Below are 23709 nucleotides of genomic sequence, written 5' to 3'. Positions count from 1 at the left end.
GATGCGTTGAATGGATAGCATATTAAAGGGATACTATGCAGGTTTGGCTGGCTTTTAGCACCCCCTAGTGTCAATTAGTGAAACCAAAAGTGAATCTTATCCCCTCGCTGTGTACATCTTTTTAACACCTTAATCTAACAGCTGAAATGTCTCCTCAGCCTTCATTAGTCTACAGGAGTGATTCATCACTCAAACAAATCAGCTGTGTTCATGATCTAAAACATGCTGGATGCAGACTGCAGCGCCAGGCATGTCGGGTCCCTTTGACTAAAGGTAGTTTTCCAGGAGCACTACTCAAAGTAGCTCAGAACGGTGCAGCTCAAGTTTGGTATTTTCCCTCTGCTTTCTCCCCAGTTTTTAGTCTCTGCTCCATTGAGGTACCTGGCAAGGCTGAGTCGGGCCGGTATCATGACTCTGGCTGCTGATTGGATAGGAGCAGGGTCACTGGTTGTTCCTGTTTTCTGCCTTCTTCTTCACTGCCTGCAGCTATTTCCTGGTTCAGAGTCTGTCAAAAAGCCATACAACTGAGTATGGATGTAGGGGACTGGGGTTCCTTTGGTTTCTGGTTAACTTGCTATTAGCCATTAGGGGGGGGGGGGGTCAGTAACCGGTTTAAGAAATTCTGGAAAACGTGCATCCCTAAAACTGAGCTAAATGTCCAGCAACACCGCCATTTTTGAGCGGAGTTGTGTTTCTGTGGAGCATTACCTTACACTTGTGGAGGTTACCTTACACTAGGGATGCACTGAAAATTCAGCCGCCGAAAATTTTCAGCCGAAAATGACCCAACGGTGCATTTTGGGTTTTCGGCCAAAACGGACAGTTTTCATCATTTCTTCTCACTTCGCCCTCATGGGGCAACTCGCTCTTTGCTTAAAGGGGCATTATGGAAGTTTGACAGCCAAAACATGTATAGAAATAATACATTTCTTCTTCATACATTCTCCTGCAATGCCCTGGTCCTGTAGAATGAGCCCTGGCATTTTTACTGTGATTGCCTGTTTTTCTGTAAAATCACAGAAAAAGACAGCTGCTCGGGTCGAGCAGGCTGCTTCATGCACGTTCACACTCAGGCATAGCCCGTAGCGTTTGCTATCAGTAGCTTCAGCAGCAGAGAGAGAGGTAGTGCCAACTGAGCGACTTTGTCGCTGTTCCTAACGCCTAGTGATGAACCTAGCTACATTTCTGAGGACCCTTAGCTACTTTCTGTAGAACTTTCTTCTAGATATTTCCTGCAAATTAGCAACAAAATAGCCATTTTCGCTTCGAACCGTTCTTTGGTTTGACGTTGTTTCAGCTGTCATCAAGGATATAAAAGTTACCGATACTGTGAATGCTACTAGAGTGTAGCTCACCTTGTCAAATGTCTGACTCCCATGCAGAAGACCTGGGTTCGATTCTGGGTTTGAGCATAGTTTATTAAGAGTTTCTTTTTTACATTAATGGTATATTTTTTTACAGTAAGATGCCCAAATTTTTATTTGAGACTCGCCGAACGACATTGAATTCACAGATAAAAAAGATGTGGGTTCAACTTTCATTTTGGAACAATTTTTCAAGTAGGGGAAGGGAATGATCTGAGCATGCAGGAGGACTGACCCATCATAAACCTTTGTCGGCTGTGCTGAAGAGAAAGGTACAGAACCAAATTAATTAATTAACTGCGCGTTCTCCTGTCCTCTGTCCTCCGGGCCACACACACACACGGGACTGTCTCAGCTGTTATTTTCGTTAAGGTGTGTGTACATACAGCATGCGCGCCTCGTGCACGAGCCTACTATTGAAGCTGCCGTTACGCTTTTGGCCGGAGGGGGCAATCGCGAGCATAAAAATTCAAAAGTCCGTAAAGTCCCTTTAATAAATAACATACATTCACATTTCAAAAGTAAAGTTTTCCCCTTTTAGTAATGTTGTTTTTTTCTTTTATGATTGCTGGAATATTCAGATCAATTATGTGACGCATTTTTTACTGTCAATTTCACATCTACCGCGTCTGCCATCCTTTCTACTCCCACCATGTCCTGAACACGGTGAAGTAAGCTTTGGATTGTGTGTGAAGTGTGTTTACTCTCACAAAGCTTACAGACTCTGTTGATGCTGCGCAGCTGCAGCGCCACTTTCTTTCTCACTGGACGAGTTTATATCTTCATCAGAGGGTGAATATTGTTCATTAGTCAGCCATTACCAGGCAAAGAACTTTGTCAACAGTGAACGAACCTGTCAGCGTTCTAAGTTTCTTCTCTCAATAAATAATAAAATTTGCCCTCTGTGAGCTCCACTCCGTTCCTCGCCTGTGTCGGGAGCCTCTCCCAACGGGGGGGGGGGGGGGGGGGGGGGGGGGGGGGGGGGCAGTTTTCAAATTCTATAAACTCAGAAAATTTCAGTAGAAACACCCAAAAGTATTGCTCAGATTGAAGTTACACATCTCCGCTATCTTCTAACGTAAAGTAATAACTTCATGAGGGATTATATTTGCAGCTGTGGCTCGTTAAACGCAATATTGTAGCTTTGGTGCTTAAAGGGTTCATTTTATAGTCCTCAGTAGGCTTTTCAGGTCTAAGCCTGTACTTTTATAATATTTTTATTAATATTTTATTTTTTGTAGCCATAAATTCAATGGTTCTGATTATTGACATCATTTATTTTGGCGTTTCGACCAAGGATTTGCATTTCGGTGCATCTCTACCTTGCACTGTTTACTGATCACCTCATGCTATTATCAGGAGTAAAAATCGCATGCACCCCCTCCCTCTGCAAGTCCTCCCCCCCCTGCACCCATGACGGGCTCACCCACTTTCCATCGTGAAGCTGGCCTGGAAACAAAACTACACTCAGATGAGCTGACTCGAACCACGCTGTATAGAGCTGTTTCAGGCTGAGTAGTGCTCATGGAAAACTAGCTAAGTCCAACAGGGACCGGCACTCTGAAGTTGCAAGTGCGTTATTCTGACCACAGGGTGCGGTGAGGTCTGAGTGACATTTCATTTACCCTGTAAAGGGTCATTTTAGCACATACTGGCTGAAGAAAATTATGTAAAAACATGAAAAAGTTGCATGGTGTGGCTTTAATGGAAAGAATAGCATTGAGAAAATGAGAAAATTTTGTAAACTTTTAATGTTATTTTTTTTATTTGTCCAGGTGGCATGTTGAGCTCTAGGGCAAAACGTGCAAAATGCTCCACCCATAAGCAGCGCGTCATCGTGATGTTGTACAACAAAGTGTGTGACATCGTCAGCAACATCTCAGAGCTTCTGGAAATCCAGCTCCTCACAGACACAACCATCCTCCAGGTAACAACAAAACCAGTGTCATCTTTCTAGTAACTCACGTAGACCGGGTCTTAATTCATCTCTTTTTGTGTTTTACAGGTGTCCTCCATGGGTATCACTCCGTTTTTTGTGGAGAATGTGAGCGAGCTGCAGTTGTGTGCCATTAAGCTCGTCACAGCGGTGAGTGTTGACATAAAAACACTTGAGTGGATCGTTCTGTTTGGTTGTTGTTGGAAAGCATGCATTATTTCTGGTCTCTCCAGGTGTTCTCGCGTTATGAGAAGCATCGGCAGCTTATCTTGGAGGAGATCTTTACCTCTTTAGCAAGACTTCCTACCAGCAAACGCTCTCTTAGAAACTTCAGGTAGCTTCTTAAATGTTTATTGTCTCAGATTTACAATCGTTCCTTGTTTTATTTATAACACACAGCTTCTGACCGTAAACCTTTGTGTTTCAGACTGAACAGCTCAGACCAGGATGGAGAACCCATGTACATCCAGATGGTGACTGCTCTGGTGCTCCAGCTGATCCAGTGTGTGGTCCATCTCCCCAACGACAAGGATGTTTTTGAAGAGTATGATTCGAAGGTAAGTGTGAAAACACGTAAAGACTGCGTAAGTAAATGTTTCTTGAGAAACGTGTTTACAAGAATGACTTTTGTGTTTTTAGGTGGATCAGGATGTCTTGATAACCAACTCGTACGAGACTGCAATGAGAACAGCACAAAACTTCCTCTCAGTCTTCCTCAAAAAGTAATTACTGCTTGATCCTTAACTTTTTTTGAATGTCGTCGTCGTCGTCTTCCTCCGCTTATCCGGGTCCGGGTCGCGGGGGCAGCATCCCAACTAGGGAGCCCCAGACCGTCCTCTCCCCGGCCACCTCCACCAGCTCCTCCGGCAGGACCCCAAGGCGTTCCGGACCAGATTGGAGATGTAACCTCTCCAACGTGTCCTGGGTCGACCCGGGGGCCTCCTGCCGGCAGGACATGCCCGAAACACCTCCCCAGGGAGGCGTCCAGGAGGCATCCTGACCAGATGCCTAAACCACCTCAACTGACTCCTTTCGATCCGGAGGAGCAGCGGTTCTACTCGGAGTCCCTCCCGAATGTCCGAGCTCCTCACCCTTTCTCTAAGGTTGAGCCCGGCCACCCTACGGAGGAAACTCATTTCGGCCGCTTGTATCTGCGGTCTCGTTACTTAAACTCCTCCACTTGAGGTAGGACCTCTCTCCCGACCCGGAGTTGGCAAGCCACCCTTTTCCGGTTGAGAACCATGGTCTCAGATTTGGAGGTGCTGATCGTCATCCCAGCCGCTTCACACTCGGCCGCGAACCTACCCAGCAAGAGCTGAAGGTCAGAGCTGGATGAAGCTAGGAGGACCACATCATCCGCAAAAAGCAGAGATGAGATTCTCCTGCCACCAAACTCGACACACTCCACACCACGGCTGTGCCTAGAAATTCTGTCCATAAAGGTCATGAACAGAACCGGTGACAAAAGGCAGCCCTGGCGGAGTCCAACCCTCACCGGGAACAGGTCCGACTTACTACCGGCTATGTGGACCAAACTCACGCTCCTCTGGTAAAGGGACTGAATGGCCATGCTGTAGTTCTTTTTTAAAACACGTTTAGTTTGCGGCTGCAAACTTCCTCAGGCTGCAGCCGCAAACGAAACGTAGCGGGAAAACAGGTAAACAAAACTGCTGTGTTTTAAAAAAGAACTACAGCATGGAATTAGAGATACGACGCAGCGAGAACACACCTAAGACTGGATGGCCCTTAACAGAAAGCCACCCACCCCATACTCCTGGAGCGTCCCCCACAGGGTGCCCTGGGGACTTTTTTTGAGTGTTTGCTCTAAAACGTTTGATTATCACTCGTCACCCTTTTCCTTCGGCTGCTTTTTACCGCTTTCTCTGCCTTCAGGTGTGGCAGCAAGCAGGGAGAAGAAGATTATCGGCCATTATTTGAGAACTTTGTCCAGGACCTCCTGTCAACTGTAAATAAACCAGAGTGGCCTGCTGCAGAGCTGCTGCTCAGTCTGCTCGGTAGACTGCTGGTTAGTATGATTAAGTCCTTTCTATGAGGTTGAAATGCAACCAACGTGTTTCTAACAGGAGTTTGTAAAACAAATTTTTCTGTACGAATTGTCTTCTTTGTAAATTTGACACATTTTAAACAGTCATGTTTTTTATTAGTTTGCAAGAAAAAAGGAAAGTCTTGACGTAAGTTGTTTTTAAATCTTCTATTGTCTCTTCCAGGTGCACCAGTTCAGTAACAAACAGACAGAAATGGCTCTGAGAGTTGCATCGCTAGACTACCTTGGCACAGTGGCGGCTCGTCTAAGGAAGGATGCAGTCACAAGCAAGATGGACCAGAGATCCATCGATCGTATCCTGCAAGAGGTAGAGAGTTTGACTTTAGCACGTTTAACAATCAGCTGCAACATCCAAACAGGCTGAACAAAAGAATTTGACCAGTTTTTAATTGTGGTGGTTAGACTGTACAATGAAGAACAGTTTTCAAAAATGAAGGTTTATTAATAGTTCGGTTCCACCGCCGGGTTTGGGCTGAGACGGGAGGGCCGGCTTGCTCATTTTTCTGTCCTGATTGTAAAACCGACCCGGACAGCACCACTACCGGCACTTTTGTGGCTCCCTTCTGTTGTAGGTCCAAATCTTTGTGAAGCCGTACAGCTAGGGCGGAGTGACAACACTGTCCATTGACTGGGGGACAGAAATATGTCACTACTTGCAACAAGCAAAAGAAACCTCAGGGTTCCGTTATTTGTATTTTCATTAGTTGTACACGTGTGTGAAATGCCAGCTTCAGAGCTCCATACATTCCTCTCCATCTTCATGAGAGTTCACGCTCAGGAGAGCAAGACGGATCGCTAAGGAATGCAAGTTTTTAAAGAAATTTCTCCTCTGATGGAGGCTGTAGGGTTCGAGTGGATGTTGGAATAAACTGAAGAAATTAAATAGCCGAGTATAGAAATTTTAAGGACAGAAACAGCTGGAGTGGAGATGGGAAAAATACATGGAGATAGCTAGATGCTATTTGTAGCCACAGACTAGCAGACAGGCCTGGGCTCAGCGATCTCCAGTCACACGTGGAGCCTGTTGGTAGGACTTTGTTTTATCTGTAGCTCTGCAGCCATTCATTGCAGAACAAAAATACTGAATAGTTTGACAACTTTTTAATGACGGTTATGTTTACCCCCGCCTGCCAAGTAAGAGCCCGGACTGTGATTGAAACGCTCCCCTGGAATTGCAGACCCCTACCAGTCCTCATGGGCTGATGGTGACCTGCTCCACGTCATCCCAAACCTGGCGGTGGAATCGAGGCTTAATTAACCCTGAAGCAGCAGAAGAAAGTGATTTGATTTGATGTGAATGGCTGAAGTGATGTGGGTTAAATACTAGGGGTGGGCCGGTACGCCCCTGTGTATTCGAATGTGTCGGTACGCCCCTGTCGGTCCGAGTTTCTGCTCTAATTGCGTTGCACATTAACCTACAGCATGCTAACTAAACACATAGTGAAGCACCGCAGAAGTTATGGCAAGCGACTCGGGAGAGGAAGAGCTCGAATATCCACCGTTGTCATTAAAGTCTCCTGTTTGGGAACACTACGGCTTCCCGGTGAGATATGTAGCAAAGAACACATGTATCCCCACATTGCCAAGCTAGCAAAATGCTACCTTGCCATACCAACGTCCTCTGTCCCCAGCGAGAGGGTTTTTTCTACTGCTGGAGATATCGTAACAGCCAACAGATCTGCCCTTTCTGCAGACAATGTGGACTAATTTCTGGCAAAAAACATGAAGGTTGAGTGAACCTAAAAAGGCAACAAGCTGGAACTCCTAATGTTGCAGAATGTTTTTGTTAACCTATTTCAATCTGAATAATTCCGTTAGTTCCTTCATTCACACTTTAATTTCTTCAGTAAAAAAACAGCACAATAATCATGCAGATTCCTAAATAAATATTTAAACTTGCATATATTTATTTTTTTATCTTATTTTTTCTCAGACTATATGTTTGCAAGAGATTATAAGAATAGTTGCACTTAAAAATTCTTAGTTTTGCTTGTATGCACAAAATAATTCTTTATTTCAGTAGTTAAGCCGGCTCTTTCAGTTGCACTTTGTTTATAAAGAGCAAGTCACATGTTGATGCTGCATTTTTCCAATAATAATATATTATATTATATTATATATGTTAATTTTCATTTACTGGGAATATCTCGCAGAATGCAATGCAAGTAAATGTTCAACTTAAATGTAAATAAATAATTTACTGTTTACACAACAGAAAAGCGTTTTTAATTTTTTTACTGTACCGAAAACGTACCGAACCGTAATTTTAAGCCAAGGTATGTACCGAACCGGAATGTCAGGCGTACCGGCACACCCCCTATTAAATACACACCGGCATGTACTGCAGGGAGCGGGACAAGCCATGTTTTCTCCTCCTGGCTCTAACTAAACTTTGTGTCTAATGAAACATTTGTGATTTTCTAGTTTCCAGGCAGTGACGAGACCCAGCAGCTGCAGAAGGCTCTGCTGGACTATCTGGAGGAGAACGCTGAGACAGACCCCTCACTTGTGGTAGGTTTGCATCAGACTATAATTTAAGTTTGAAATCCCTTTGCATTTTGTAAATATTAAGATTTTCGAACACTGTAAGCATAACACAACAAATGAAGAACCTACTATGATATAAACTGGTGAAACTGTTCCAACATTTAATTCTTATTGTGATCTGATTGTGTTTTTTGTGGAAATATTTAATCTGACACGCAGACATCTCTTGTCTTTTAGTTTTCTAGAAAGTTTTACGTTGCCCAGTGGTTTCGCGATGCTACGACAGAGGCCGAGAAGTCCATGAGGAACCAGAACCCGAAGGACGAGGACTCGTCAGATGGACCGCAGCACGCTAAAGAGATGGAGACCACCGGTGAGATAATGCAGCGTGCAGAGAAGCGCAAGAAGTTTCTGCGCAACATAATCAAGACGACGCCGACTCATTTCACCACACTAAAGTAAGTCTTGTGCCTCTGTAGGTTTGCAGTTTCACTCCTTTTCTTTTTTCTTTTGGTTTTCCTCTGAAAGACGTGGATTTTCCCAGTGCAGACACATTTGTTGAAGTGAAACTTCTGTTTTCCTTCCTCTCAGATTGAACTCCGATACTGTGGACTATGACGACTCCTGTCTGATTGTGCGTTATTTGGCCTCCATGAGGCCGTTTGCCCAGAGCTTTGATATTTATTTAACACAGGTAAAACTGGAATTTTCTCACTGTAATTTATTTGAATGATACATGATGGTCGTAGCTAAAATGTGAATGGTTCGCATAAAAAGATTCATGGTGAAAAACAGATAATAGGTGTGTTTTTAACCATTTAAACTCAGAAAGTGCTCCGTTTGTTTGACAGATCTTGCGAGTTCTTGGGGAAAGTGCCATCGCTGTGAGGACTAAAGCCATGAAGTGTCTGTCTGAGGTTGTCGCGGTAGACCCCAGCATCCTGGCAAGGGTAAGTCTGTCTCCACCGGGACAAAGGTTCTTTACTTGTCCTGGCTGTTTTTGTTATTACAATTTTATCTTGCGTTGTTTACGTGACTTTAATCTTTCTGTTTGTATAGTCCGACATGCAGAGAGGCGTTCATGGGCGTCTGATGGACAACTCCACCAGTGTGCGAGAGGCAGCTGTGGAGCTGCTGGGCAGGTTTGTGCTCAGCAGACCCCAGCTGACAGAGCAGTACTACGACATGCTCATTGAGAGGATTCTGGTAATTTGCTTTTTCACTTTCATGATTATTATTTTTTTTTGTTATTCAAGTTTTTTTATTAAGTTTTCCAAATTTTTACATACAAACAAAAACAAAATACCCCCCCCCCCCCCCCCCAATACAGCACTGGTTAGCTCAAAACCACTCACAACCACCATTCATAATAATTTCAAAACATGCTGTACTTTCATGATTATTTTTAAGGGTGTGGATCACCGAAAAAATATTTTTTAGTGGTTATGTCTGATTATAATTCGTCACTTGCATGTGCTCCAGGCTGCAAAGCATTGCTCCTTCAAATACAAACATTGTCTTTACTTGTGAGTGTTTATGTATATGTAGACAAATAAACGTGTTGATATATGTAGATAAATATGTAGATACATAAACTTGTTTATATTCAGTACAAGTTACTTTTTTTTTTTGCTTCCATTAGTTGAAAAATATGAGAACAGCCCCTTAAGAAAATAATCGTGAATTAAATCGCAATTGCAATATTGAAGAAAGAAATCACAATTAGATTATTTTCCAAAATCGTTCAGCCCTAAGCTGAACATGAAAATAGTCTCCTACACCTATGTGCTGCATTAGCTTCTGAACTCTAGGATTTGAAAATCCTGACAAACCTACACACACCACATCACACTGTCACTTAGCATTCATGGACTCACCCATCTTAACTCATGATGAGGAAGGCTGTTGTTGCTTTAGGGAACAGGAAACCGCTGAGAACGTATCCGCTAGTAGAAGCTAACCGTTAGCATTCACAACTCCACCACACAGCAGAACTCCCCCAAACTTGCGTTATCTGTTGAGATAAAACATCAGTGTTGCAAAGCAAAGAGAATCAGTGGTAGAGTCACGTTGCTGTTAGCCAATCAGATGAGAGATATCCAAATACCAGGAAATAAGACTAAATCTTTCTCTAGTCTGAAGCTACTTTCTCCTCAAGCTGACTCGTACTTCCTGATTCAGGTGCCCCCCCCCCACCCCCCCACCCCCCAAGCATTCATTCCTCCTGGAGACCTGTAATTGAGGAACCCTGCGCTAAAGGATTAGATGTGATTTTAGTTCAGAGTTCAGCATAATGGTTTGCTAGCGGAGATTCCTGATGGTGAAATTATATTTAATATATTTGGTCAAATGAAGTTCTGTCCTCTGATCTTGATTTGATATTTTACATTTTGAGGAAATATTCTTTAATTACGTCTGCATTCTTGTTTGTTATTGTGTAAATCTGTGAGTATTTCCCATTCCATCTCATATCTCCTGTGGTCATTTAGTCTATTTATTTAAATGCTGAGTCATGTCCTTTTATTGTGCACATTTTGGATTGTTGTCTAGCTCTTCTCAGGCATCTGAAATCTCTTTTATTTCCTTCCCTTTGACACTTTAAAATGACAGTTTTGTTCTTTTGAAGTGAGTTTCTACACCTGCAGAATGCTCTTGACTCACACAGAAGCACTTTGGGGTTGAGGAGAAAAGCTGCTTAAAGTGTTTTTAGTTTCGCTTCCTCAGAACAGAATTTAAAAACATCCCTATCAGCACAGGGCTGTGATGTTTGCTCAGGTTATTAAAGCAATCCATAATGAAATGTTAAATTAACAGCAACTTTAAAACCTAAGTTATCACCTGATAAGTCAGCATGTTGACTTTGTTGTGTCTGTTGTCATGGAGATGAGAAGCAGGGTCATGTGAAGTTCATTCTTCATTACAGTCTTGTGCTGCCATCTAGTGGCAAATCAGAGGTTGTGCTTCTGTTTATAGAAATGAAAACAGAAGCCTGGTCTTTGCTGTGATGCACCACAGGTCTGTGTGTTTGTAAGCTGAATTGTTTTGGTGTACAGGACACCGGCATCAGCGTGAGAAAGCGGGTGATCAAGATTCTCAGAGACATCTGTCTGGAGCAGCCGACCTTCAGTAAGGTCACTGAGATGTGTGTGAAGATGATCCGTAGGGTCAATGACGAGGAAGGCATCAAGGTATGAATCAGTTGCATCTCTGCTGGCTGTTGCTTTTGGATCATTTTGGCTGAACTGCAGCATTTTATTTACAAACATAACCCATATGTGTGAAATCCTCTCAGAAACTGGTGAATGAGACATTCCAGAAGTTGTGGTTTACTCCGACTCCAGCTCATGACAAAGAGACTATGACCAGAAAGATTCTCAACATCACTGATGTCGTAAGTCCAACTGAGTCGTTTGTTGTATGTTTAATCATTTAAAAAAGCATTATTTCTGATTAATAATTGACTCTTAATTTAAAAGTAAGTTTTGCCATCCGGTTTATTTACACATCTGCTAACTTATCAGGTGGCAGCATGTCGAGACACTGGCTATGACTGGTTTGAACAGCTTCTCCAGAACGTAAGTGTTTCCTATTGTTTAACTGGTCAGTGTGAGCATCGGTTCATTTAACTAAAGGAGTAAAACTAACGTCATTTATCCTGCTGCAGCTTCTTAAGTCAGAAGAAGATGCTTCATATAAGCCAGCTAAAAAGGCTTGTGTTCAACTAGTCGACAACCTGGTGGAACACATCCTCAAATATGAAGAGTCTCTTGCAGGTAAGCAGGCTTTCATTTGACAACCTCTTTAGTTGTTCTGTGCATTATGTGTGATTGTTTGAATGATCCTGTTTCTGTAGAAAACAAAGGGGTAAACTCGACGCGGCTGGTGTCGTGCATCACCACCTTGTACTTGTTTAGCAAGATCCGAGCCCAGCTCATGGTCAAACATGCCATGACCATGCAGCCCTACCTGACCACAAAGTGCAACGTAAGTTGCAGTAATCCGTTTTTGATTTGTTCTGTTTGATCTGTGCATTTAGGTCAGTAAGTTGCATTCTTGTTTTTCTTGCAGACTGCCAACGACTTCATGGTTATTTGTAACGTGGCAAAGATCCTGGAGCTTGTGGTGCCTCTGATGGAGCACCCGAGTGAAACGTTCCTTGCCACGATTGAAGAAGACCTCATGAAACTCATCTTTAAATATGGCATGACGGTGTGTTGCAGTGGCTCTGCAATAAAACACCCAGTGTCTGGGGGGGGTGATCTGATGGTTTTCTTGCTCGTCATCAGGTGGTCCAGCACTGCGTCAGCTGTCTGGGAGCGGTTGTAAACAAAGTCACACACAACCACAAGTTTGTGTGGGCTTGCTTCAACAAATTCTACGGTGAGATAAAAAAAAAGCTAATTTTGATCAGCTTTATTAATGAGACCCATCTTTAACTGGCGGTAGTTCCTGTGGCATTAGTGGTGCAGAAGACCTGACAGAAGCTGACTGACTGACGAAACTTCCAACTTTTCTTCCAGGTGCCCTTAACAAACTCAAGATTCAGCATCAAGAGGATCCTAACAGCACAACATTGGTAGCAAACAAACCTTTTCTGCTGCGGTCTCTGTTCACCGTGGGTGCCCTGGCTCGACACTTTGATTTTGATCAGGAAGAGTTTAAAGGTCCCAACAAGGTAGAACAACATTTTTAAAATCAAAAAATTGTTTTAAACGGAGTTTTGTGATTTTTTTTTAATCCAATTAGTAGTTTCAGAGTCAAGCCGCAATGCATTTTTTTTTTTTATCTTAAGAAAATGTTTTTGCAGCTGAAGTCTCCAGCACCACCTTGATGGAGATGGGTTTTTGTATTTTGTGTTCAGGTTATTATCAAGGAGAAAGTTCTAGAGCTGCTGCTATACTTCACCAAACACGAGGAAGAGGAGGTCAAGACCAAAGCCATCATTGGCTTAGGTAAGAAGTTGGTTTTAATCTCTCGCCACTAGTTAAAAGCAGCGGATGTTTTTCGCTCCTGCTTTGGGGGAAATTCTTCATATTTAACCCAAACTTCTGTTTGAACTTAGTTTGATTTGTGATTAGGTCAGGCTTGTTTTAACCATCTAATTTTTAAAATGTCTTTGAGCTGCTGGATGAATGAAGTTCACTAGAAGCAATGTTTTGAAAGCAGTTCTGTCTCCAGCGCATAAACATCTATATATAGGAAGTCTGCATTGCTTCTTTTCATACATTTAAATCTCTGCTGTCCTCCTGCAGGTTTCCTTGTGATCATGCATCCCAGCCAGATGTTTGTGCCTGAGGTGAAGTCCTTGTACAATGGCATCCTGGCTGACAGCGCCTCCACAATCAACCTCAAAATTCAGATCCTCAAAAACCTCCAGACATATCTCCAGGAGGAAGACACGCGGATGCAGGAAGCAGACAGAGAGTGTAAGAAAAGCTGTTGTGGTCGGTGTCCATCATTAGCTACGTTTACATGAGCACAAGTAATCGGAATGAATGCCCTATCAGATCAAAAATTCTTCATGTAAATGTGTCAATTGGAATATTTTGATCTGATACGGCCCAACGGGAATGAAATTCCATTCCGATTGAAAGAGGCTGTTTTGTCCGATCATCATTCCGATTGACGTCCATGTACACACTCATTCAGATTCTTGCAGTAAAACTATTTGCACTGCGCATGTGTGTAACTTCACGTGAAGTCCTTCCGCCTTTGCAGCCGCTCAGGACAAGTCGAAAACATGGCGGGAGGTAAACAGAAGTTATCCTGCTCTCCCCCCCTATGGCGGAGGAGCAGTAGTGTTACGTACCGCCGAGCCTGAAGCGTAGTTATAGTGATCAGTAAAAACAAAAGCATACAGATAAAAATGCGAAAAAGGTCCATAATGGCTAGAGAATAACAATGTGAGGGGAAAGACGTGCGGACAAGATGACGTTTGTTTACAATTTTTTTTCTAGGAAAGACACCTCTGTGCATGCTCAACCTAATTAATCTGACTGAATGCTTGGTGTTTGCATACTCACGGCATGATCGGATCATTTCACGTAGTTTCCATATAAACAGAGATTTGGGATTTCCGATCAACTAAGATTTTAATCAGAAAGGGGAAATTTGGCACATGTAAACATAGCTACTGTACAATTGATGATTTACTGCCAACTTAGCTTAAGGGTACTTTGTGGTAAGTTCAATTCAATTCAAATTCAAAAATACTTTATTAGTCCCAGAGGGAAATTGATTGCTGTAGTAGCTCAGGATAATAATAATAATAATAATAATAATAATAATCAAGTCGTCAAAGAGTTGTTGTATATTACAATGGCTGTTGGCAGGAAGGATCTCCAGCTTCTTCCTGTATGCCTCCTTGCTGTCTCTGATCTTCATCTTCAGTTGCTTCTCCTCAATAATTCCCTGTTGCCCTCCTTGAAGGCTAATAAATAAAACATGATGATTAACACCTTTAACTTTGTGTCTTTTAGGGAAGAAACTGTCCAAACAAGAGGATCTGAAAGAGATGGGAGACATTTCTTCAGGGATGAGCAGCTCCATTATGCAGCTTTATCTGAAACAGGTGTTGGAGGCATTCTTTCACAACCAGTCCGGCGTACGGCACTTTGCTCTCAACGTCATCGCTCTCACACTCAACCAGGGTCTCATCCATCCCGTTCAGGTAAGAGCTGAAACCCCCAAACTCGTTTTAGTCTCTTTAAAGCAACATCTATTCCCTACGATTCTTTTCTTTTCTTTTGTTTTTTATTGATGTTCTATATTCACAAAAATCTGGTGAGTAAGCAGTGCTTATGTATCGTTTCATGTATTGGAACAGTAGCAGATGCGTGTGAATGAAACGTTTTGTAATGTGTCTGTGCAGTGTGTACCCTACCTCATTGCTATGGGAACTGACCCGGAGCCCAGCATGAGAAACAAAGCTGACCAACAGCTGGTTGAGATCGACAAGAAATACACAGGTTTCATCCATGTGAGCTGGCGTTCAGTGTTTCCTCTCAGATTTAAAGCCTAGCTTGGGCGATGGAAGCTTTGAAACTTTAATGTCATCATGCAGATGAAGGCGGTCGCTGGGATGAAGATGTCCTACAGTTTGCAGCAAGCCATTGCTTCATCTCGCAGAGCCATAATAAGAGGCTTCAGACAGGATGAGACCCACTCGGCGCTCTGCTCCCACCTCTACTCGATGATCCGGGGGAACAGGCAGCATCGGAGGGCTTTTCTCATCTCTTTACTGAACCTCTTTGACGACAGTGCTGTGAGTCAACCTGCACACTTGTCAGTCTGAACAGATCTATGAGCCAAACAAAAATGTCATGGTGTCATCTGCCTTTTTTAACTGTATTTCAACATGAATTATATTCATAACAGGGTATCCGCAGGTCCTTAAAAAGTCTTAAATTTGCTTTTCCAAATTTAAGGCCTTAAAAATCCTTAAAAATGACAAATAATCCTTAAATACAGTTTCCAAAGGTCTTAAATTACCAAAGACCCAATAAACAAGATTCTTTTATTTCTGTAAACTTTTCGTGAATTTCTAGTTAGTGTTCAGTATTTTTTGTGTATGATGTAAGCGGAACCGTACACATTCAGTTGGTTGTGAAAGGGGGCTATTTTTAGATGAGCACATTAGCTGGTTAAGCTAGTGGGAGCTTGCACCATGGGGAAGTGGAAGTTTAATGGTAACTGGATGGTTAATCCCACGTTCGTGACATGGTTAGCACCGGTTCCAGGCAATAGCTGGAAATTATAGCTTAAATTTAATTTTAAAAATAGCTTAAATTTGGTCAAAGTGGCCTTAAAAAAGGTCTTAAAAAGTCTTGCATTTGGCTCCCTTAAACCTGCAGATACCCTGCATAAACTTGTTGTCTTTAATGGTTTGTGTAAAGTTTGGCACTGACGTCTTTTTTATTTCCTTTTCTGCAGAAGATAGAAGTGAACATGCTGCTGTTTATCGCAGACAACCTGGCTTGTTTTCCATACCAGAGTCAGGAAGAGCCTCTCTTCATCATGCACCACATAGACATCACACTCTCTGTATCTGGCAGCAACCTGTTACAAACCTTCAGAGAGGTATGATGGCCCACATCATCACCGTCAGCTGGCATAAATTTTATTGGAACTGATTGATTAACGGATTTTGTCTCGTTAGCTTCTTCTAAAGGAGCCGAGGCGCAAGGAAAAGAAGGTGAAGCAGTGGAAAAACGTGTCTGATGGGGAAGATGAAGAGGAAAAGACGAACTGTGACTTTCCCAGAAGTGATGATGAAGAAAACGGCAACAATGAGGACAATGAAAATGATGATGAGGAGGATGTTGTACGACGGCCAAAGAAGATGAGGAAAGCTGTTAGAGACTCCGACAGCTCTGAGTCTGAATCTGATCTGGATGATTTGGACGTGGAGGATGTGGACAAAGTAATGAGGCTGATTCCAGACAATCCCACTGGTCTTTTGGACTTTGCCAACGCTGTTCAGGGAATTCTACTTCTGCTTGTGCTCAAACAACATCTAAAGAACCAATATGGCTTCTCTGACAGGTGAGATTTCTTGGAAGCGCGTTCAGTGGGTGTAGCATTTAGTGTTCTCCGCCCTGTGGGATTCTCATTATTTAAGCCTCACTCTGTATGAGTTCATAATGTTGCCAAGCCTTTCCAGCGGATGCAGAAGCGTTGTGTAGTGTTTGCGAAGTGTTAACCCAACAATCAGCTGCTGTTGTAGTGGATGGATGCGTTTCCACCGGCCACGAAGCACAGTGCTTATGCTTTCAGTCTGTTTTTATGCGTCACGCTTCCAGAACGCATCAAGTTCAGCAGTTTTAAATCAGGTCAGACAGGAAGTCAAACACAAAAGCTGTGTAAACGTCCAGACATTTTCAAATTAAAAGCCATGTGCAGATTTCCATTGCTTAACTAGTAAAAAGAAGTACGTAATTTCCAGTGAAACCTTCATAGTCGAGGTGAACAGAAAAAAAACCAACCTTTTTAGATGCTGCCATCTTTCTCCTTGCTTGTTAGTGCATAAATGCCGAAATCACGCGTCGTCTTGCATTTCTTAGGTAATTTTGTGATGTGGGACCAGATGCATGGAAATGTTTTGCTGCTGTTGGGAGGGGAGAGACGGGCTGCTGAGCTCAGGGGGAAAACGCGTTTATTACGTTAAGCGTTGCTCACGCATCCGGTGGAAAGCTGGGATTAGAAACGACCCCAATCCAACTGGATTATCCATATAAATTGGTTCACATGTGTTATTCATCCTTTATCTTTTAGATTGCTCTCAGGAAAATCTGTTTTGCTCTAAGAAGCAGTAGATTTTATAGAGCTGTGGCTCATTTTACCAAAGGTACAATTTTAATGACGTGATTTACTTCAATAGCTAAGAAACCATGTTGGGTAATTGTACTTTTACCTATGTACTACTCTGGGGAAACACGACCTAAAATACCACAACGCATGGATTCAACATGGTGATGCCTTTAGTATTGTCCTGTAAAGCAGATCTTACAGGCGTGGCAGCGATTACTGTCGTCATGCATGATAGCTTATAGAAAATGCAAAACAATAACACCTTTTATTTGGTTTAACTGCAAACTTTGTCGTTTAAAGGAGACCCAGTCTCTCCTACAGGCTCCATCTTGAGTCAGTTTGGAAACTTTTGACCAGTTCAATATCTCTTGAAAATCCAATCCTCTCTTTGAACAGTAAAATCCAGAAGTACTCTCCCACCGAGTCAGCCAAGGTGTACGACAAGGCTGTGAACAGAAAAAGCAACATTAACTTCAACCCACGACAAACCATGGACTTCATCTCAAACAACATGGCCAACGCCTCCCTGAGTGAGGATGTGAAACGGCGGATAGTCAGGCAGTACCTTGATGTAAGGAGTAAAGCTTCATCAAATGATTCTTGTAGTTATGTTAGTTTGTAATAATCAGTCATTGTGCCAGCAGTAACATTAACTTACTTAAACGTTTCTCTTTTTGGTTTAATTTACACATATGTACTTTTCAGATGTCACTGCCGATTGGTTTGTGTTGTTAATAAGTTTTTTTATGCTTGTAGTTCAAGATCCTGATGGAACATCTGGATCCAGATGAAGAGGATGAGGAGGGAGAAGCATCTGCCAGCGCCAACATCAGAAACAAAGCCATAAACGCCCTATTAGGAGGCCCCGGCCCCTTGTCGGGACCTAGTCCGCGCAATCAGGCAGGACCAGAAACTGATGATGATGATAGCGACATTGACGAAAGAACCCCAGGGGTGAGCTGAATAGATTTTCACACACTGTAATAGTTGTGGTTTAAAACCGTGAGTGGAAATTAATGCCGCTTCGGTTATTTATTTATTTTTCTTTCCAGTCTTCTCGGAAGTCGAGGCGAGCGGGTGATTCCTCGGATCCAGGCCGAATGAGTGAGACGGTGGACGCCATGGACGTGATCGCTCTCTGCTGCCCCAAATACAAAGACCGACCGCAGATAGCTCGAGTCATACAGAGAACCTCCAACGGATACAACATCCACTGGATGGCAGGCTCCTACTCGGGGCCCTGGGCAGAGGCCAAGAAACGCGATGGACGCAAACAGGTGCCTTGGGTGGACACTATTAAGGAGTCAGACATCATTTACAAGAAGATCGCCCTGACCAGCAACCACAAACTGAGCAACAAAGTTGTACAGACTTTACGCTCACTATACGCCGCACGGGAAGGAGGAGCTAGCTAATGGCTCCTGTTTTTTTTTTTTGTTTTGTTTTATTTTTGTTTCCTTTGCTCCATTTCTACTTTATGAAAATCCCCACCCACCCTCCCTGCTCCTCCTCCTCAACTTGTCACCTCCAACAACACAGCCAAACTTCACTGGATTCCTACCTAGCCCCTCTTCTTCCTTGTTTTCTAAAAGAACACGGGAGGGCAAGAATATTTGACACTACATACTTTTACATGATGAGTTATTCTTGCAAAAATGATACAAAAGACTTATATTAGAGGGACTGCTCATGGTTTTTTAATTTTTTTCTTTGTGTACATGTTCAGTGGAACGAATCCTGAAGGCATTAAAGGAATAATTCCCCCAAATTATCCCTTAAAAGGCTATCAGAGAAGAGACCTGGAGGGAAATGTTTTGTCAACATTGTTGTGGGAGCTCCTTCGCTGTTGTGCAGCAGATTCTAGTCGCTCATTTCTACTCCCAGTGTATCATAGTTTAACATTACAAAAAACTAAAATGTTTATATCTCTGAATACAAAAAAGCTGTAAAAAAAGAATAAAACCTTAAGTGAATGTTGGAAATTAGTCTTTTTGATGTTCTTATTAAATAGTTTTTTGGAGTTTATTATACTACTAGCACCCTGATGTTTTTTTTTTTTTTCATTTTAGCTTTTAGACATTTGAGAGAAAAAACTAAAAAAGTAAAAAAAAAAGACGAAAATAAGAATTTTTATTTTTGTTCACGTTTATTTGTTCATGCTGTACAATGGCAGAGTCCTCTGAATATAATTTATTCTATTTCGAACTACGCATGCAGTATATGTGGCCTATTGCAGGAGGATATTTTGTAAATGTAGATTTTGTTGTATTAGGTCACCTTAGTAATAAGAGGAAAAGGGGACTCATACCCTTTTGGTGGAACAAATACTGCAATAAATTTTCTACTTCTCTTTGTCACTTGTCTGCTCAAAGTGTTAATCTGAACTTTTCATTTTACAAACGAAGAAAATATTGAAACAAAACGTTCGACTGCATTGACTGTAAATTATTAAATTTACATAAATAGATTAAATTTTACTAGATATTTTTGTATCATTTGAATGTATTCAAATTTAACAGTGTGAATGAAATATCTGTCAATGCTGTGTGTTGGATCAAACTAAAATATCTTGTTTTGGAAAGTTTTTTTTAAATTGTGGCACGCGGTGGAACTAAAGAGAGAAAAGTGGACAAGTGGAGGACAAAACAGAACTACAGCACATAACTATATAACTACCTACATTTAAAAGGCAAATTAGTTTTGTGTACAAACAGGATTTTCCTTAGAGTTTTAGCACTTTGCTACATCTGAATGCTTCATAGGTCATAAATTTGACTTGAATAAAAACATTCCTCTGAAAATGTTTGGACTGAAATGGAAGGAAAAAAGCCAGCAAAGCCACAATTTTTTTATCAAGATCACAGAGATTAAAAGGAAATGCTGCTTAATGCAATAGATAAAGTTTGAGGGATATTTTGAATAATTTTGCATTACATAGTTTTTTTTTAAATATGTGATTCAAAATCCTGCAGTCTGGAAATCTGACTGGTAAATTTGCATGTAGAATCATAAAAAAAAGACATAAATATTCCAGAGGTTGGGACCAAAATGTTATTTTTGAGCTTCTTTGAAAGTAGGACAGCTATCTAGTGTGTTTTCAAGTAGTTTTAGTCAATGGCAGTGGTTCTCAATCCTGGTCCTGGAGGGTCGGAGTTCCCCTGTGAGATCCATTTCTTTTCCATCCAGCTGCGAGTTGGAACCATCCACTCACAAAAAATAACCCTCACCCTATTCAGAATCAGAAGGGTTAATGAATCACAACATTTTAAAGTTCCTGCAATCATCCACTTGCAAACAAGCATGGCCTAACCCGAAAACAAACATAAAAATCGTGTTAAACAGAGTAATTCAACTTTGTTTTAGCGTTAGGACATGCTGTTTAGCAAGTGGATGATTCAAACTCGCAGCTGGGTGGGAAAGGAAAAGATCTTGACAGCATCCAGCACGTTTTAGTTGTTTCTCCACCATCACACTTGATTCAGTGGGTGAATCACCTGTACAGCAGCAGCTCATCAAGCTCTGCAGAAGCCTGTTAATCACCTGCTGGCTGAAATCAGGTGTAAAAAGGGGTCAAACGTGCTGGGAAAGCACATGCGATGATTTTAACAGAAAATTGAGGAACTAAACTATTACATTTATGAGCGATGAGGCTATTGTTAACAGAATAATAATATGAACATGTTTCTAATCCGTGTTCCTCCTGAAAAAGTTTTGTTTTTTTACTAGAACTATGATGAAATAGTTTCCCTTTCTGACACGTTTTATTTGAACATGACGAATGTTTTGGCGAGTATTTTTATATTATTTTTGTCTGCTTCTGCTGGTTCAGAAAAGCAGGAGTGTGACTTAGAATTACAAATCTCATTTGTTCAACTAAAATGTTATAAACCGTAATTTCTTTCGCTAATTTCCGCTTTTTTCAAGTTGTACTTTTGAACTACAGGGCTCGCCGTACCATTGTGACGTCATTGCCATCAACATTTGAGATATTTTGGCGGGGCAAGCATTCTCGGTTCCATACTAAATATAAGTAAACAGTGGCTGTCGTCAAACTGACCGAATATGGAGCGGTAAGTTTAAGCCATTTTTATGTGTAAGAGTTCAGACTTATTTTCCACGAGGGTAATTACTCGTCCCTGCTTGTTTTTCACATTATAGTGTCCGTTTTTTGTTAACCGGCGGTAGCAACCGTTAAAGTTAGCGACCTCATAATGTTCCCAAAATGTCTGCACACCATTTATTATTAACGTGTTATTTTAGATTTAGTTTCAAGGTGGCTTGCTGTAAATCTTTGTTAACATTACTTCACAAAGTTGCATTAATGCTTGTTAGCGAGGTAAGCTACTGTGTTTACATTGTTCCGACCGTTAGCGCCGCAGACAAGTAGCGTTTAGGTTTAGCTAACATCGACCAAATATCCAGCTTTGTGTGTATACACATACTTTTAAAACCATAAGAAACAACAGAATTACACTGTAAACGTACTTTGTTGTTTATGCTTTTTGTTTCTTAAGCGTTCGAATGGGCCGAACAAGCAGCAGGGCATCAGAACAGCGGTCACTGGACAGCAACAGGATGAGCACGGTGTATGCGACACCGAGGTTTGTTTATCTGTAAAGATACAGCTGTTCTAAGCTCAGTCTTCTATTTAGATTTGTATTCTGGGATTAATGGCCAAACCCATCATACTTTTTTTTTCCTCTCACATCGGTGTACACATCCAAATAATCTACCCGTTTGGTCTAATGTGAACAGTTCTTTAATCAATCAATCAATCAATCAAAGCTTTATTTATAAAGCAACCCTGTCAGGAAGCCCAAAGTGCTGAACATGGTTCAGTTGAAGGTAAATATATTGAATAAGTCAAAAATAAAAGCAATTCAAATTACAAAATACAAATTACAAAATAGGTGAAACATTCTGGTACAGGACAAATGTGTAAAACAATGGACTGAGTGAACCAACGAAAACTGTGAAATAAATTCAACATAAAAGAGGGCCAAAATCAAACATGTTCTGGAAACGCCAAGCGGAGGAGGTGTGTTTTTAGGCGACTCTTGAAGACTGGCAGAGATGGGGACAGCCTAACTGAGGGTGGCAACTGGTTCCAGAGTGACGGTGCTAGGACTGAGAAAGCCCAGTCCCCGCGAGTACGACACCTAGAACGAGGGACAGCGAGCAGGACTTGGTCAGAGGAGCGCAGAGCGCGTGATGGGGAATGTCTGTTCAGGAGTGTGGCTAGATAGGGGGGACCCCCACCCTGGAAGAAATGATAAACAAAGACGAGGATTTTGAATTGTGAGCGATAGCAAACCGGAAGCCAGTGCAGGGAGGCCAGACCCGGACTGATGTGGGCCCGTTTCCTGGTCCCAGTCAGGAACCTGGCTGTGCTGTTCTGCACAACCTGTAGGCGACACAGTGATGACTGACACAACCCTGCATAGAGAGAGTTGCAGTATCTTGAGCCCCTCCCAAGATGAAATAAACATCACCCAGTTTAACGCAGAATGTCCTGTTGTGGAGATACGATCTAAACCAGTCCAGAGCAGACCCTTTGATCCCAACCCATCGTTCCAAGCGATCGAGTAGAATCGCGTGGTCAACTGTGTCGAAGGCTGCTGTCAGGTCTAATAACAGAAGCAGCACAGATGTTCCCTGATCTAGTGATAGATAGATGTCATTTAAGACCCTCAGTAGAGCCGACTCTGTGCTATGGCCAGACCTGAACCCTGATTGGAAAACCTCAAACAGATCAGAGTCAGCTAAATGTGAGACCAGCTGCTGATAAACGACTTTCTCAAGCAGTTTTGATGTAAAAGGCAGGGTAGAGATAGGCCTGTAATTTTCTATCAGCACCAGGTTTCTTCAGGGTCGGCCGAACAACTGCTGCTTTCAAAGCAAATGGGACCACACCTGTGCTGAGGCTCCCATTGATAATCTGACCAAGTGAAGGGCCAAAACACGGAAAGGCAGCCTTCCAGAGACGAGGCGGCAGAACGTCAAGTGGAGAGCCAGATGGCTTCTGCCTTGCAACAAGCTTACTCAGCTCAGAGTATGAAACAGTATTGAGGGAGCTCAGGGTGGGTGGTGATGGAGGAACTGGAACAGGGTCAACAGAGTTACCAGAAATAGCTGCTCTAGTGCCTGATACTTTATGAACAAAGAATCTGTGAAAATCTTCAGAGTTTCCAGCAGCTGTAGGAGACATGGAGCTAGGCTCTTGATACACCAGAACAGAATTAAGTGTTGTGTAGAGAATCCTGGGATTCTTGGAGTTTGTTTCGATGATGTCTGCAAAATATGCAGTTCTAGCAGCCCTCACAGCATCCTGATAAGCAACCAGTGATGCTCTGAACAACTCACGCAAGACCTGTAGGCCATCCTTTTTCCACTTTCTCTCAGAGGCTCTACACGCCCGCCTACAAGCGAGTGTGACATCAGATAGCCAAGGCTCCCTCCTAGGCCGAGACTTGCAAAGCTTGAGAGGGGCAACCACGTCCAGGACCTGATTTGTAACAATGGTGTGATCTCTTGTGTTTATTGCCTCT

General features: G+C 42.3%; 2 protein-coding genes across 5 annotated transcripts in view; both read left to right on the top strand.

The window, feature by feature from the left end:
- nipbla (NIPBL cohesin loading factor a) overlaps positions 1-18679 on the top strand; it is a 31655-nt gene extending 12976 nt beyond the window's left edge. For all 3 annotated transcript variants that reach the window (XM_015972739.3, XM_015972740.3, XM_015972738.3), the window contains exons 20-49: positions 3140-3291; positions 3370-3450; positions 3534-3634; positions 3728-3857; positions 3940-4022; positions 5194-5326; positions 5529-5672; positions 7790-7876; positions 8090-8310; positions 8444-8546; positions 8704-8802; positions 8912-9058; positions 10906-11040; positions 11145-11243; positions 11374-11427; positions 11517-11625; positions 11706-11836; positions 11921-12061; positions 12139-12232; positions 12373-12527; positions 12714-12804; positions 13105-13278; positions 14332-14522; positions 14724-14831; positions 14916-15116; positions 15785-15931; positions 16011-16396; positions 17558-17732; positions 17918-18115; positions 18214-18679. In XM_015972739.3, coding sequence (XP_015828225.1) covers positions 3140-3291; positions 3370-3450; positions 3534-3634; positions 3728-3857; positions 3940-4022; positions 5194-5326; positions 5529-5672; positions 7790-7876; positions 8090-8310; positions 8444-8546; positions 8704-8802; positions 8912-9058; positions 10906-11040; positions 11145-11243; positions 11374-11427; positions 11517-11625; positions 11706-11836; positions 11921-12061; positions 12139-12232; positions 12373-12527; positions 12714-12804; positions 13105-13278; positions 14332-14522; positions 14724-14831; positions 14916-15116; positions 15785-15931; positions 16011-16396; positions 17558-17732; positions 17918-18115; positions 18214-18576 — 4433 coding nt within the window. In that variant the 3' untranslated portion in view covers positions 18577-18679. The remainder of the gene's footprint in view (positions 1-3139; positions 3292-3369; positions 3451-3533; positions 3635-3727; positions 3858-3939; positions 4023-5193; positions 5327-5528; positions 5673-7789; positions 7877-8089; positions 8311-8443; positions 8547-8703; positions 8803-8911; positions 9059-10905; positions 11041-11144; positions 11244-11373; positions 11428-11516; positions 11626-11705; positions 11837-11920; positions 12062-12138; positions 12233-12372; positions 12528-12713; positions 12805-13104; positions 13279-14331; positions 14523-14723; positions 14832-14915; positions 15117-15784; positions 15932-16010; positions 16397-17557; positions 17733-17917; positions 18116-18213) is intronic.
- Positions 18680-21109: 2430 nt separating this feature from the next.
- Positions 21110-23709, top strand: part of ndc80 (NDC80 kinetochore complex component) — a 20279-nt gene continuing 17679 nt past the window's right edge. For both annotated transcript variants that reach the window (XM_054731516.2, XM_054731515.2), the window contains exons 1-2: positions 21110-21231; positions 21676-21762. In XM_054731516.2, the coding sequence (XP_054587491.2) occupies positions 21224-21231; positions 21676-21762 (95 nt within the window). In that variant the 5' untranslated portion in view covers positions 21110-21223. The remainder of the gene's footprint in view (positions 21232-21675; positions 21763-23709) is intronic.

The sequence above is a fragment of the Nothobranchius furzeri genome, chromosome 17, assembly GCF_043380555.1.
Source record: "Nothobranchius furzeri strain GRZ-AD chromosome 17, NfurGRZ-RIMD1, whole genome shotgun sequence".
Taxonomy (NCBI): domain Eukaryota; kingdom Metazoa; phylum Chordata; class Actinopteri; order Cyprinodontiformes; family Nothobranchiidae; genus Nothobranchius; species Nothobranchius furzeri.
The sequence above is the reverse complement of the archived record's forward strand: the minus strand, read 5'-3'. Positions and strand labels throughout refer to the sequence as shown.